This window comes from Anolis carolinensis, chromosome 4 (assembly GCF_035594765.1).
Source record: "Anolis carolinensis isolate JA03-04 chromosome 4, rAnoCar3.1.pri, whole genome shotgun sequence".
In the NCBI taxonomy this organism is placed as follows: Eukaryota; Metazoa; Chordata; class Lepidosauria; order Squamata; family Dactyloidae; genus Anolis; species Anolis carolinensis.
The window spans coordinates 90,754,847-90,771,692 of record NC_085844.1 but is presented as its reverse complement, the minus strand read 5'-3'; the positions used below and the strand labels follow the sequence as shown (position 1 = coordinate 90,771,692).

General features: G+C 41.5%; 1 protein-coding gene and 1 long non-coding RNA gene across 7 annotated transcripts in view; one reads left to right on the top strand and one right to left on the bottom strand.

Annotated features, from left to right (window-relative positions):
* nek7 (NIMA related kinase 7) overlaps positions 1-16,846 on the bottom strand; it is a 118,185-nt gene that overhangs the window by 87,038 nt on the left and 14,301 nt on the right. For all 6 annotated transcript variants that reach the window (XM_062980785.1, XM_008115012.3, XM_008115010.3 and 3 more), the window contains exon 3: positions 12,737-12,877. In XM_062980785.1, coding sequence (XP_062836855.1) covers positions 12,737-12,877 — 141 coding nt within the window. The remainder of the gene's footprint in view (positions 1-12,736; positions 12,878-16,846) is intronic.
* The window catches only part of LOC134299006 (uncharacterized), a 32,475-nt gene that overhangs the window by 9,063 nt on the left and 6,566 nt on the right, over positions 1-16,846 (top strand). Inside the window, exon 2 of the long non-coding RNA XR_010006165.1 lies at positions 16,671-16,784. This is a non-coding gene — a long non-coding RNA (uncharacterized LOC134299006). The remainder of the gene's footprint in view (positions 1-16,670; positions 16,785-16,846) is intronic.

Below are 16,846 nucleotides of genomic sequence, written 5' to 3'. Positions count from 1 at the left end.
TACTGACCGGTCCTGCAGGACAATGGGCCACTAATTTGATTTTGGGTAATGACCCAGTCAAGGACAATTTAAATGATTTCAAAAAATTATTATCTGACACTTTTGGGGATCCCCTCCATATGGAAAATGCTAGCTGGGCTCTTTATCGGCTAAAACAGGGCAAGGGGTCTGTTTTGGACTATTTAAACAAGTTTCATTCTTATCGGCATCAATTAGACTGGGGGGAGAACACGTTTATGCTTCTGTTTATTGCTGGCTTGAATGACTACCTCCAGGATGAATTGGCACGTTTGGAGCCGGCAGAAAGCTGGGACGCTTTGGTAGCTAAGGTGTTGCGTTTGGACGCCCGGTTCGAATCTCGCAAACAGTCTAGGGCAATGTACGCGCCATCTGTATCTGCGCCAAGGGCACCTGTGATGAAAGGGGAGGAGCCTATGGAGCTCGGAGTGTTTAGAAAACTGTCTATGGCAGAAAAAGACCGTAGGAGACAATTGGGATTGTGTTTGTATTGCGGGAATGCTGGGCATTTTGCTAGGAATTGTAATGTTAAGCCTTCTCAGCTTTCGGGAAAAGGCCAGCCCTAGTGCGACGTGAGTCCAACGCATTAGGGCTTCTAAAGCAGTCACTTGAGGGGAAGAAACATGTCTTTGTACCCATTTCTTTATCTGTTGGGGGAAAAGAACTTGCTTCTACTCTGGCACTGCTGGACTCAGGGGCTACGGTCTCATATATGGATGTTGGGTTTGCAAGGAAGCATGGGCTTCCTACCGTACGTAAAGCATGCGATATATGGGTGGAAGGAGCGGATGGGAAACTACTGGAGTCTGGGGTGGTTAATCGTGAGACCTCAGAAATAACGTGGGAGGTACAAGGAGTAACTGGAAAGTTTGTATGGGACATTACACGGTTACCAAGATACAATGTAATCCTGGGAATGGATTGGTTAACTTTAGTAAATCCTCAAGTGGATTGGGTGAAGCGTACTATAGCTTTTAAGAGGCAGGAATGTTTTGCTCTTAATCCTTCTCAGCTTGACATGGAGGGAGTGCCTGCTGAATATAGAGAATTTCAAGACGTGTTTTGTAAGAAGGAAGCGGATAAATTGCCGCCTCATAGACCATACGATTGTGCCATTAGACTAGTAGAAGGCGCTACGTTGCCAGCAGGAAGGTTGTACGTGTTAACGGTACCAGAAAGACAAGCCTTGAGGGAATTTCTTGATGAGAACTTGGCTAAAGGGTTTATTCGCCCATCTAGTTCTCCAACTGCTGCACCTGTGTTTTTTGTAGCTAAAAAGACAGGAGAACTCAGATTAGTATGTGACTACCGGATTCTTAACAAGCACACCATTCGTGATAGATATCCGCTACCTTTGATTTCGGAATTACTGTCAAGAGTGCAAGGGGCTAAGATTTTTACCAAACTTGACCTACGGGGGGCGTATAACTTGATTAGAATACGGGAAGGTGACGAATGGAAGACGGCATTTAACACGTGTGTCGGATGCCACGAGTTCCGTGTAATGCCTTTCGGACTTTGTAATGCGCCTGCTGTCTTCCAAAGATTCATAAACGATGTGTTTAGAGATTTAATTGACCAATTTGTAGTAGTTTATTTGGACGATATATTAAGTTTCTCTAAGGATGAAAGAGAACACCAGCAGCATGTTAAGCAGGTATTACACCGTCTACGGGGTAATGGGCTTTTTGCTAAGGCTTCCAAATGTGTTTTTCACGTGCCTGAAGTTGAGTTCCTGGGACATGTAGTTTCGGGAAAGGAACTAAAAATGGATCCACATAAAGTTGACGCAGTCAACTCATGGCAAGAACTCAAATCCAAAAAAGATGTACAGCGATTCTTGGGATTTGCTAACTATTACCGAGAGTTTATCCCAAACTTTGCCAAACTCACTGTACCTTTAACGCAACTTTTGCGTAAGAAACAACCGTTTGTGTGGGGACGGGAGGCTCACGATGCATTTCTACAATTGAAGTCTAGTTTCCAGGCTGACAATATACTAATCCATCCAGACATTGATAGACCGTTCATAGTAGAAGCAGACGCTTCTAGCTATGCGCTGGGGGCTGTATTATCTCAAAGGGATTCATCAGGGACTTTGCGTCCCTGTGGATTTTATTCCAGACAACTAACACCTTTTGAACAAAATTATACGATTTGGGAAAAAGAATTGCTGGCTATCAAGGTGGCTTTTGAGGTGTGGCGGCACTGGTTAGAGGGCGCACGTCATCAAATTGTGGTCAGATCTGATCACAAGAATTTAGAACATTTACAAACTGCCAAGAAATTGAATCAACGTCAGATTCGATGGGCTTTGTTTTTCTCTAGGTTCAATTTTAAAGTTCAGTTTGTAGAAGGGAAGGTAAACTTACAGGCAGATGCGCTATCTCGTAAGCCTGAGTTCAAAACCTGCGAGCAGACAGTGTGCCAGACCATTTTGCCTACTGCTTCTTTATGTGTGGTGGAAAACGAGGCTGGGTTACATGCTCAAATCTTAGAGGCTCAGAAAGAGGATAATTGGACTCAAGAGCAACTCATACTACTGTCGGTAGGGAATCGAACTGAAGGGGTCACTGAACCAAAGTGACTCCATCTTAGAATGCCTGTCTGCTTGAAACCAGGGATCAGCCAGTCTTCTATAATAAAGATAAAACTGCAACTTGCTGTCTTGTGACAAGATAGCATGTGTCCTGTATGTTTAGCAAGAATCAGTTGTGGTTAAGCTAGTGGTTAGCCGATTCTGAGAAATGTATGAAATACATGTACTTTTGCATAAACTGTTGCAATGTTCTACCGTTTGTGGTGGGCTACATCCTGGAGTTGTTTACAAGTCAGGATGTGCCTGCCGACCACAAACTGTACTGTGGTTTTTCTAAGGAACCGAAATGTGATAAACAAGTTGGGTATAAAAGACCCCGGAGCCTTTGGCTCGGGGCAGACAATTTTTGCTCGCTTCACTGCTGCGTGAGGCTATTGTCTGTCTGTAGCTACAATAAAGGTGTTTGTCCTCAACCCTTTGGACTCCGAGTGGTGCTCATAGCGGCTTGGCAAACCTGGGGTATGTATAATGTGATTGGGGGACTCCCAAATCACCCCTTTCAGAACTATGCTGCCTCATTTACAAGACCAGGAGGGGGTATTGGTACGCAATGGACAGGTTTATGTACCGGCAGGTGCACTTAGGTTGGAAGTTATTAGGGCACATCATGATGAACCAATGGCTGGGCATTTTGGCAGGTTTAAGACCGTACTCATTACCAGAAACTATTGGTGGCCAAAAATGCGACAGGACATTCTCCGATTTTGTGATAGCTGCGCAGTTTGTCAACAAAGTAAGACGCCGGTCGGGCGCCCTAGGGGTTTATTATCTTCCTTGCCTGTTCCTGATAGACCGTGGCAGATTATTTCCATGGATTTCATTTCTGATTTGCCTAGGTCTGGGGGTTATACATGTATTTGGGTGGTGGTGGATCTGTTTTCTAAAATGGCTCATTTTATACCATGTTCAACAATTCCAGCGGCTCCTACATTGGCTTTACTATTTACCAAACATATTTTCCGTTTGCATGGGGCTCCTGAGGTTATTATTTCTGACAGAGCTCCTCAATTTGTGTCTCGTTTTTGGAGGCATTTCCATGAGTGTTTGGGAACCAAATTGAATGTCTCCTCTGCTTTTCATCCACAAACGGATGGTCAATCTGAGAGAGTTAATGGGTTGTTGGATCAATATTTACGTTGTTTCTGTCTGGAACAACCAAGTTCTTGGGTAAAATGGCTGTCGGTGGCTGAATTTGCCTATAATAACGCTGTACATACGTCTAGTCAACACACCCCATTTGAATTAACTTACGATTTCCATCCGCGGGGAGGGGTGGCACCGTCAACCAATGTGGTTTCCTCTGACCCGGTGTACCGTTCCTCTGAAATGGCTGCCTTACATGATGTTGCTCGTCGGTTGTTATTAGAAGCTAAGTCAGCGCAGAAAACTCAAGCCGACCGCCATAGACAAGCCGGGGAAGAGTTGGAGGAAGGGGATCTGGTCTGGTTATCCTCTAAATATATTAAACATGCTGGGGGAAAGTTTGCGCCACGGTATTTGGGACCTTTTCCTATTATCAAAAAAATCTCTTCTGTGGCATTTAGACTGCGTTTGCCTTCTTCTTTCAAGATTCACCCTGTCTTTCATCGTTCTTTGTTGAAGTTAGATACTTCTGGGCGCCGTAACACTGTAGCTGAGGAAATCACTGCTGTATCTCCACCTTTGGAGGAGGAGGCCTTTGTGAGAGGGGATAGTGTTATGGTTGAGCCTTATGGCACCAATACTGGGAGACGTGGTCGTAAGACTCCTCGGGAGTCAGACTCTCTTGAGGAGCGAGAAAGGAAACGGCTGCGGGACTTATTTGCAGAACCAACTGACGAAGACTCCTTTGAGGGTTTTACCGAGGGAATGGAGGAAGAGATGGTTAGCTCAGAGGAGGATGATATGGAATGGACTCGTGTGAGGGAGGATTTGGGTGCCACTGGCAATGATAGTATGGGAGGCGACTGGGGGGTTGCAGGATTAGACCCGTGGACGAGCTGGAGGGATGGGACGGGATCCACAGCTGGGGATGCTGTGGGGCGTAGTCAAAGGTGTTTTAGCTCTGATGAGGAGGAGGATGATGAGGCACCTGGAATTAGGGTAACAGCTGACAGCGATGAGGAGTTGTAAACTGGCATAAAATGGGGTCTAGAATCCAGGGCTAATTGCGTTGGGCAAGGTAATCTGGACGAACGCTTGGGCTCTTGTTGGGAATTTCCTGAAGACGGGTGTGATTCGTTTGCTGAATACGTAAGTTACCAAGGACACTGGGCATAGACGGCGGGAGGAACTGTGTGGGCTTTTCCTGTGCAACTTGTGTTTAATCTTAATAGCTTGGACCTCCGTCGTCTTTTTGACGGACATTAATTGCCTACTCTGGATTGACGCTGGACTGACTGACTGACTTCGACCTTGGACTATCCCTTCTGTGATTATCGGTGGAACTGGTGAACTAAAGACGTCTGTACCTGGCCTTCGACCTTGGACCGGATTGGGACCCCGCTGACTGCTTCTGCCCTGATTGATGTGTTTGGACCCGGAGTTCGCTTGCTGCTCGGAGGAGTAACAACTTAGTTAATCAACCACAGCTGTTGAGTAGCAGAGAGTAATCTGCTGCCAGTTATTTATGTTTCATTGAATCTTAGTTTACCAGTTTTGTTTGTTTTAAGAGCCAGGCTGAAGTAAGCATTTTTGGTTTAACCCGGATTAAACTCCCGTTTAATCCGGTTTATCTTTTGAACTGTTTTTTAGTGTCTTTTCATATTGAAGGTGAGTTTTTGCCTAGCCCTTTGTCTTTTACGGGCATTTTTGGTTCTGTATCTTTAATAAACTGTGTTGAATCTTATCTGGTGGCGTTCTGTCTGTGACAGTGTGGATATGGTCTTAGTGAGACTTTTGTCTCTCATCCTTCCAGCAGTCCCCTTCAAGCAACATCATAAGCTTTCCATTAAAGCTAAGGGAAGTTCAAAGGAGGATTGTAAAAAAAATAATAAAACCTCTGAGTGCCAGCAAGGTGCTCTATGCATTTACTGAACTATAGGCATAGGAAGCCCAGTGTGATGCAGAAACAAGCAAAATAATAGCAAAGTGTAAGTTCTTCAGGAAAGCCAAAACTCTGAAAAGGAATACTTGCAGCAGGACATAGTGTATAACTGTATTTATTCCTCCTTGCCCATAAAACTGTAGTTCGGAGGCACAGTATGATCCCCATACCTGCAGAATCGGGACCTGTGGCTTCAACTAACCACATATGACAAAAATGTCCTCTCTAGGAATTTTCTAGGTCCTATAAGAGATTCTATGATATGCTTTCACTAGAAGCTACAACAGTAACCCTGGAAAACCTAGTAAATTCCTACTGAGCATACTTCTAGGTCCTCAAATGCGACTCTATAGTAACTCATGACGGAAGACATACATTTCATTTGTGTTCACTAACTGATTCCATGATAAGTCTTAGAACATATCCCACATGGATTCAGGGATCATACTGTATACCCTTTGGGGCTGCCAAAGATGTACTATATCATTTTTCGGTCCTCTCCCTCCTTCATTTCTTCTCTCCCGGAAAGCCTCTTAGGCAACGCAGGATGTCAATTTTGACCTACAAAAAGCAAGATGAAAGGAAAGAGTACAGAAGGAGGAACCTGACACTCCTGCTCACTCTGTACTTTTACAGACATTTCCGGACAGCTTTCTGACAAGACTAGTCTTAGTTCCTGCCAGCACATACCCAAATGAGGCCAAGTGCTAATTGTCTATTCCTTAGACCAGATAAAAGACATACTCTACAGACACTACCTACAGTGGTGGTTCTCAAACTCTGGCTAAGTGTTTGGGATTTCAACTCCTAGACCCTCTTGTCTAGGAGGGGTTCTGGAAGTCCATAATATCTGGACAATAGCAGTTTGAGAATCACAACACTAGAAGATCAGAAAACTATTCTGTCTAACCAATTAGAGTCAACTTCTCCACTGCTTCCTCCAAGGCTCGCTACGCCTCCATCCATACTACTTGTTGCTAAGATTGTTCCTCTATGCTACTTCCTTGTCTACCACTTCCTTTGTTTAGTTAATCACTGAAAAAGGGCTAGTCAACGGACAAAATTGTTGGTAGGGTGAGGTTCAACCCTAACTTTGATGTGATTTGTTTCCCTGTGCATGCTACAGAACTGCTCACTAGAAAGTAGGTGAGCATCCAAAGATTCGGCAAATTCTACTGCAAACTCTTCTCTGTAAATACAGGACCACAGGAGATTGATTTTTTGGTAAATGAAAAGAACAAAAATGAAATTAGCATACCTGTGAGCTCAAGACTACTGTGCGATGGACATTTCCAAAGCCACACTCATGCATTGCCTCCCTTACTTCTACTTTGACTTGATTTTCTTAGATTTAAATTTTGCAATGGAAAAGACTTATGCTAAACATTTCTATAGTAATAAACGGATATGTATTTTGACAAAAGGCACTGTATTGGCACAGAATGAGGATCAGTTTGCAGAGGGCGGGGAAGGGGGAAAGAAAGTTTGAAACAATTTTTAAAAGGACATTCTTTCAAGTTTGTCCAAGCAATGCAAAGCATGTGGAACTGATTAAATAAATTGCCTTCAGAGAATTCAAAAAAAAAAAAAAAGCCCAGATTACTGTTTAAGAGAAGTTGGTCTTTGTTTGTGGTTTACTATAGAAGAGGCCATTAACACACTATTAATAATATTGTGTTACCATTTCCTTCAACAAACCTTAAATGTTGCAAGCGAGCAACTTTGCAACAAATACATCTATTCTCTTTGGTTAATATCCATCAACAAAAGAGCTTCAGATCCTTGAGACCAACGTCAGCGTCTTAAGCTAGATGTCACACTTCCTAATACCTGTTATTTTCCACAAGGGCTTTGTGATCATAAGTGCTCCTAAAACAAACTCATCTATTTCACTTAACATATATGGTACACCTAAACTCTCCTATAAACAGTTATGTAGGTACTAATGAGGGAGAAGAGAGTCACAAAGACCTTTTAAAATGTCCTAAAGCAATTTGTTCCCACACTGGGAAGTAGACTAAAAGTGACATGCCAAAATAAATATCCCATTTGTTTTGCTACACGCGCACCGCAGAAGATAGCTACAATAGTTTCGCTTATGCAACCTTCACTTATCCAATGTTCTGTATTATCCAACGCAATCTGCCTTTTAGTAGTCAATGTTTCTGTAGTCAGTGTTTTCTATACATTGCAATGTTTTGGTGCTAAATTTGTAAATATAGTATAATTACTACATAACATTACCACGTATTGAACTGCTTTTTTCTGTCAATTTGTTGTAAAACATGATGTTTTTGTGCTTGTAAAATCATAATTTAATTCGATGTTTAATCGACTGTTCCTTAATTCCGCCTTATTATCCAACGTTTTTGCTTATCCAACATTCTGCCGGCCCGTTTATGTTGGATAAGCGAGACTCTACTGTATATGCAAATATTCCTGTATCTAACAAAACATTAAGAAATACAGCTTGAGTACCCTTATCAGGAATTCCCAAAATCCAAAATTGTCCCAGCTGATTTGCTGATATGGTGACACCTTTGCTTTCAGATGGTTCACTATACAGTGTTTCCTCACTTTTTGTGGGAGTTACGTTCCAGGACCACCCGAAATAAGTTAAAATCCGTGAAGGAGGGGCGCTATATTTGGACGCTATATAGGGACACTGCCACCGCTGCCGCTGCCTTGTGAGGCGAAAACAAAGCTGCTTCAGCCTCCTTTTCTCTCCCTTCGGCTTCTCCTTCCTTCCTTCCTTCCTTCCTTCCTTCCTTACTTACTTACTTAGGCTTCTCCTTGGGAAGGAAGTAGAAAGAGGGATTCATAATATTATTTTATGATTTATAATATTATTTTAGTGTTTATTTAAAAACCACAAAACAGCGAGTCCACAAAAAGTGAACTGCAAAGTAGTGAGGGAACACTGTAAACAAATTTAGTTTCATGCACAAAATTAACAAATATATTGTGCATAAAATTACCTTCACACTATGTATGTGAAACATAAATTAATCTTATGTTTAGACTTGGGCCCCATGTCCAAGATATCTCATTATGCACATGTATGGAAATACATGTATTCCAAAACCAAAAACACTTTTGGGTCCAAGTATTTTGGACAAGGGTTATTCAGCCTTTACTACAAAAAACGGAAACACCTGTTAACTAATCAGCAATATTTTCTCTGTTCATGAACATAAAGAGGGGGTGAGGATCCAAAGGTCAGGATAGAGGTGCTATCTCCAAGAGGCAACAAGGCAAGGAATTGCTAAGGAGGAGATCAAGAAGGCAACAAAAAAGGAACAAAAAGCAATGATGCCTCAAGATTCAGTATTTATTTCTCTTAATCCAACAACTGAATGTAAATCTCATCTTTTGAAGTCATATAAAATAAGTCAGTTAACTTAAAAGGGTAGCCTTTTTGAAACACACCAACTACAAGGGATTCTGTTCTCTTTTCTGCAAAATTTAGTATTGGTGTTTGATCTTGCAGAGTAATAGTCTTTTTATCCAGAATGTATGAATGCCAAGCTAATCTTTTGGATCTTAAAAGTGAACAGTTTTTAATGCAGATTACTTAAACAATAAACCACAAACTGTAGAGCCACCAAAGGCTGTGGTGAAGCACACCTGTGAATTACTTACAAATAGATAAACAATAACATGATAACCAACAATGAAAATGAAATGGCTAGTCGTAGTTTTAGATAGCATGAAACTGGAACTTTCTTCCTTAAGATTAATTAGTTCTAATTTAATCCTCAAGAGGCAATTCACTGACAACGCACAATGAATAATTAATCAATGTGCAAGATAAAAGGAATCCTTCTATGATCTTCTAACACAAGGTATTAAGTGTTGAAATGAAAGGGATAAAACATGGAACTACTTGGGGCCCAAAAGCCAGAGCATTTCATCCTAATTCTTGAATAGAGGGTAAAAATATTATTCATATCAAGTACAATATTCTGGAGAAAACAAAAAAGATTATTTTTGCTGGGAAAGTCAAGCTCTTGTTATATTCTAACATTTTAAAAAAATAATTCAATTAAAAAACCATGTGTGCACAAAACTACAGACTTTATTTAGTTGTGTTCCTTGGGGCATTTTACATTGTGATTTAACACTCCTTCTGCTTTAGCATATACCTGCTAACTTTTTTCAACTCCCTGCCTTCTTGTGTTGCCGTGTGCTTTCCAGTTGTTTCCAACTTATAACATAATAAAAGTGGTAGTATTTACTTCTGGTACGTAAGATTTTTAAATAAAAAATAAAACAAACAAAAGCACTTTGAAACATAAACCTGTTTAAGCAGACAAGCATCACTGTCAAGTTCCATAGACTTCCAAATGAAAATACGAAGACAAGCGCCTTATACAATGCATAATTTGGGATGCAAAAACTACCCCACCCAAATTCTAGCGTAATACATTATTATGTGTGTTAGCATCACAACCTCACAACCCAGCCCTAGATTTCTTCCCAGAATTGATCAGAATCACTACTGGTTTGTAGGAAGACTGGGAAAGTATGACTCACTAATACTGTCTGCTGCTTGAAGAAAATTTCCACTGCCAAGAAGGTACTTTTGACAGTCATTTCCTACACCAAAGCACATGGGATTCCAAGACAAAAAAAAACCAAGGAAAATGAGGCAATTTTTACCAAGCAATAAATGGAGGGCATCACAACAACTAATGTTGTTATGTGCCTTCAAACAGACAGCAATGTATGGCATCCCAAACAGAATTTCCTCAGTGAGATTTATTCAGAGAAGATTTGCCGGCTTCCTTCTTCACAGAATGGCACAGTAACTTTCCTAAGGTCACCCAGTGGGTTTTCATAACTGAATGAGTGCAGGTTGAAATCTTGTTCTTCCAAAGTCCTAGTCCAACACTTAAATCAATGTTCCACATTGGATCTCACACAAAGCTGAACATATCAAGAAAAAAAACTGTGTAGGAAAAGAGAGGCAACATGTGGAAAAATACTCTTTGATGCTGCTGTGATGGGCCATCTACACGTATCACAAATGGTGATACTGACTCCAGATCAGTGACACCAAAGTACACACAGCCACCAGGTGAGCAGGCTTAGGGTCAGAAAAGTATCAGCATTGCCCAGTGGTACTGGAACTATTTTGGCACTGCCAGACTGCCACCTTTGCATTCCCCCTGTCAATCTGGCTTTAGTGATAACCACTGGTCACAAAAAGGCCAGTGGTCATCGCCTGGCACCTGCAGTGACACTAATTGGAGTGACGAAGTAACACAAGAGAGGGAAGGGGGGAACTAAGGCATTGCTCCCTCCCTTTCCCACTCCATTCTCTTATTGTCTCGTCGCTCACTACCAGTGGCAAGCGACAATCCCCAACCTTTTCATGCCCAGTGGTCACTGTTACCATCTCAGGAAGGCAAAAACTAGAGCTGGACCCAAATCCTGTTTCATCTTTTTCTTTCATGGTTTTGTATCGTTCCATCCATTTGGATGGCATGGAATGATATAGCCCCCTACCGAATGAAAGAAGCAGTGAAACCAAAAAAAAAAAGGGGGGGGGGGGGACGGCAGCCATTTGGTCGGCTGATTTGCGGCGCTTGGCGGTAGGCCCTGGCATTGAGTGCTCGACTGTAGGCCCAACCTGCAGGGCTTACAACGTCGAGCACTGGGCGCTCGACTGTAGGCCCTGTGAGTCAGGTCTACGAACCATCGAACACTCGATGCTCATAAGTCCAGCAGGTAGGGCCTACAGCCCTCGGATGTAGGCCCTGGCTGGCAGGCCCTGGTGCTTTGCTACCCAAGGCCTGAAAAATCTTTGTTTGGACGGAAAAGTTCATTTGTATTGGTGGCTGTTTCCGTATGTGGCAGATGGAAACAGGGCCATATGAATGGTAAGTGATTCCATACAAATGCACACCACTAGTAAACACCATCCCCTGTCCTCAGGCTATCTGATCTGGGGAAAGTTGAATGGCTATGTGAACAATTGTGGCTACTTCTGAATAGAAAGTGGCCTGTTTATGTTGCCCCAAAATGTGGTCAAACTTTTTAAACATGGGACAAGGCTGTGTTAAGGCAAATGGAACCCATGAGTCATGTGGATGCAGCCAAGTTCCACACCCCTGAATTGACTCATTGGCCCAGATAGATGGGCCCTTACAACAGTTTGAAGAGAATGGTAAGCAAGGTCAGTACATATTGCTTACTCCTTCAGTCCAGACATCAAGACAAGAATTAAGCTCCTGGATTTATCTGATTTAATTCATAGCTATGTTACTGTAACCACATTGGACCAAGTTATTTGGACTACTGAATCCCTTGATGAATAGTACCTTAACCCTGTTGCAAATCCCAGTGAGTAATTAGGTGTGCTATAGTTGGGACTACCAATTGGGTTTAAGCCTTTTACTATAACTACTGTTGAACAAACAATTTTGGAGCTTGTTTCCAAAAGCTACTTGAAGAATTTTTACAGGAATAAAAATTCCTGTGGAAGTGCATTGTTTTGCTATAAAATGCATTTTTCCAAGTTGTGTACCAAAGTGATGATCTGTTCCTAATATTCTACTCTTAGTCCACAATGTGCTGCCACCTATAACTCATTTTTCAATTGTTATTGTTTTTGGATTTGGAACCAAACTCCACATTTAGGACTGAAATTATGGGTTCAATGCTAGAAAAAAACTGTTAACTGCAGGAATCCTTATAATATACTTATAATGGAGGAATGGATTTCTTAAGACATAAGTCCTTGGACTGTCTTTATTGTAAAGACGTTGCACATAGCTTCTTCACAGTTTTCTACTCTGGCCTTAAGACAGTTTCTACTCTGGTCTGATTATTATTATTTCAAATGCTACACAGAGGTTGCAATCCGAGGCAGAAATATGGGTTATGCACCATTATGCAATGGTGCCTAAAACTTGGTGATCTATTTCAAATCATTTTGAGATGATGCAAAATCTGATATTACTTTACTAAGGGTTAGGGGAAAAAAACCTTGGAATGATTAAGTCTCAACAGCAAAACCAGCTTTTCCACCCACTTTTTCCCCCTTAAGACGCCATTCGTTCATACTGGATTAATAGAAGTATCCTTACCTGCACCTTTTTTAAAGCTACCGGCACACCATCCAACAAGCATGTCGCTCTATAGACTTCACTAAATTGTCCACGGCCAATCTTCTTTTCTATTCGAAAGTTGGCTAGGGTATTATAACCCATGTCAGGTCGTAAGGCTTTCTGCATTCAAAGAAATAAGAAAACAGTATCAAACAGTAAGTTATACATTACCCTCACACACTTTCACCAGCCTGCCCGATTTAAAAATATCAAAGTAGCAAAAGTAATATGCATGTGTGTTAGAAGAAATAAGTAACCCATTCAAACTCTTTATTTCCAGCCAACATTATGATACAATGATTTCTAAGTTACCGTTCTCATTTTAGAAAAGATTTTCTAACTGCTGGAGAGCAGTGGTTCCCAAACTTTGGTCCTCCAGATGTTTTGGACTTCAGCTCCCAGAATTCCAACCATTGAACAAGGTGGCTTGGGCTACTGTGAGTTGAAATCCAAAACAATTAGTGGACCAAAGTCTGGGAATCACTGCTGTAGAGTGGCAAATTACAACTTTAAGTGCCCTGTTTAGAAATAGCTTCCTCCCACTTCCATGCCATCACCAGGTGTTTCTGTGTCAACACAGGAGGACTACCAGCGTCACTGGTTTCCAGTCTATTCCTAATAACAATTCAAGGTGCTTTTAAAAGATTGAAATTTAAAGTGAGAAATATCCAATCAGGCCTATTCAACTTGCAGCCCTTCAGGTGTTTTGGGCTTCAGCTCCCAGACATAATTTTTAACTACTGAAAAAGCTGTCTGGTGCTTCTGGGAGCTGGGAGGCCCAAATACCTGGAGAGCGACAGGTTGAAGAGGCCTTCCCTAAGTCATTTTGAGCCCCTTGAGGAAAAAATTGGGCTCAGACTTAGGCCAATGCTGCCTGGTGATGTGGAATGCATCTTCATTCTATTTTCAACCCTCTGAACATTTTGAATCCTAGGGAGAAATTTAAAGAAGAGGAATTACTGGTGAGTCACTTCCTGGTTTTAAAAATATGCATCTCCTGTTCCACAAGAGATTAACTGAGATCATGTGCCTTACAAGATGGAGTAATCAGGAAGCGTGGTCCCAGAGCACACCCTGACTAAAATGGTCCAAGAATAAAAAAGCTCCCAAACTAATTGCCCCTGATCAGGACTAGAGAGATAAGATAGACTGGCCTTTTCAGTTGTGATGCTCAAAATTTGGAATATCCTTATAAGAAAGCTGTTCCTACCAAGTATCTGTTTTCAGGTGGATAGTAAAAACAGCTTTATTCAAATGGGCCCTTTTACTCTTTGCTATCTCTTAAATCCGTTGTTTTAGCTTTTTTTTTCTTTTAGAAATGCAATTCTATGTCCTTTTCTGTATTTCACTGATTTGTTACTTTACTGACCCATTTCTATCTGTTTAGAATTTTCCAAAATAAAAAACCATGATATTATGAATAAAGCAAATTATACCTGCCCAAGATACAGTACGACTTCTGTGTATGCAAGGGACACATTTCTCAACTTACAATGGAAATAGGAAACGGGGTAATAACAAGCCCTATTGAAATGAATGGCTTTCACTAGAAGTTTTCATAGTCACATTGGAAGACCTAAAAACTTCTTAGAAGGGTCATATTTTGTCCGATGCAGGTAGGGGTCACTGTAGGTACCGCTGTCATACCGTATTTCCACTACACAGAGTAGCACACTTTTTTAATATCATGAGTCGTTAAACATGAATAAACTGCTTTAGGTGCATCACTCCTGTCCTGACTTAAATTCACATACTTCAAATGTTCTCACCTCTCCTTCCATCCACCTCACTAACTCCAGATTCATCTTAAAACCTCATTCCTGGCTTACAAATGCTCCCTCCCACTCCTTCCATCCACTTCAGTCCTGGACTTCTCAAACCCATGTGGCTGAACAGCAAGGTTGAGGGGATGTGGGGTTGCCACTTAACAGCTGAGATGAGAATATCTGGGATGCCTGAGATGGAATCGTGCAATAGCCAATTAAGAGTTCATATTCTGCAAATAGTATTCCCCTATTAACTAACTGTGGTATTGCCAATTCGCATTGTAAAATCACATAGCAGAACGTACTGTATTGAATAGTTTTCAGTCTTAAATAAAGTGCAGTACTCCAATTAATGCTGAATACACAGCAGATTTTTCCATGGGGAGGCAAATCATAAACTGTGAGAAAGAAATACTTTGCATTGCTCTCTATTTTCTATTCTGGGTATACCTAAACATTGGATGGTGCTTGGTTGCAGGAAATAGATCAGTAACTAAAGGATTATAGAACAGCATTAATATTGTCCTTTGCCATCCCTTTTTTAGAACATGAAACAAAAAACAAACTAACTCAATGTGTTTGTACACACTGAGTGTTCTCTGAATTGCAAGAGATACTGGAAATACATCTAGGCTGCTGCCTCTTGGATGCTTGGTCATACTGTCAAAAACAAATTAATAGCCAACAGAAGCACCAACATCCAAATATGGAACTGAGAAGGCATTGCACCAATTTAGGCATGTATACTCGAAAAGCGCCTATGTAGGTTTAATGAGGTTATCGGCAGCATGTGGAGTAAAAACATCAAAACCTGTGGAGTCCTCTCTCTTGTTATTCCAAGGCTCATGTTACAGAGAATCACAATGCAGCTTCATTAAGCTAGGATAGGGGTTTTGTGTATGTATGTGTGATTGTTTAACCAGCATATATTGCAAAAAAAAAAATCTGAATTGGGAATTGCATCCTCTGTCTGTGCAGTAACTTGACAAACATTAGCGTGAACTACTAAGGCAGTGTGACAACCGCATGCTGAGAGCAAAGTCTCACTAATGTGTTTTGGCATGCAGGTTTGTAATCACACATTTACATATGCAATGACCTACATTTGCATGTCAGATCACACACTGTCTGGCTTTATTAAGACTGGGCACCTCCCTGTGTTTGGCGGCCAGAGTGGCGAGAGAGGGCCAGAGGGCTGCGGTTTTCTTTGCCAGTTGAGGGATGAACTGCCACCAAGGATTAGACTGATACGGCCTGAGCATTAGACACTTCATTAGAGGTAATCTGTTTAACAGTGGGCAGTGTATGTAAACTTCACAGCCCATTTGCGGCACCTTCCCACCCACCCCCACTGCCAATGGCCTTTCTTCAAAGGGCAGCGTGGCTGACTGACAGCTTGTCTCATCTGCTCCCTTGTCCTGTCAGACAATTTAGACGTGGAGACTTGACATGAGAAGCAACATAGCTGCACATCTCCCAACTATCACCCAGGTCTTCTTCCCTGCCGCAGTGTAATTTGGAAAAAAAAATATTAAGCTCACGCATAATGGGGCCATCAGTTGGGCACAGAACATATTACATACATTTCTGTAATGAGTGGAGTTCATTTTAAACCAGACCACATTGGACGGAGGTGGGGAGAATAACAGCAACAACTTCCTCTGTTTCAGGAGTGTTTTTCTTTTAAATGGCAATCCATGTATGGAAGTACATCATCAGCACTGTACCGTAGTTCCTTCCCAGATTGAGGACAAACTCAAGACTTGTCTCTTTTCAAACCATGGTTTTGCAGATATGTAAACTGCAGAAATATACTCCCTTTCTCTTTTCTTCTTTATTTCTTTCACCCTAAACTATGGTTTAAAATTGGAATGGGAAGGGGGTTCAAGACAATGCAGACCGTCATCTGTTATCAAACTAGAATTCTTGGTTCTCTCAGCCAGCCAAAGACAATGATGGAGGAATAAGGACAGTTACAAATCAACAACATCTGGAGGGCTAACTAATACCACCCCTGGTTTGGAATTACTACTGCACCACAGCCTATAAAAAGTACATAGGAGAATGCCATGGTCATGCCAATGAGGGAAGGGTGGGGAAATTATTATCTCAAAAGCTAACTTTCCCTATCTCTGATCTGCTTCCAGGTGAGTCATTTATGGGTTTCCACATTAACAAGAGCTAGAAATCAAGATCTGACGTGGACTTCCAAAGCCTGATTGAGACAGAAACTTGAACCAGTATTTTGCTACTCACCACAGGTAAAGTATAAAAAGAACACAAATATATCCATTGGCATCTTAATATACCAGACAGACAAGAC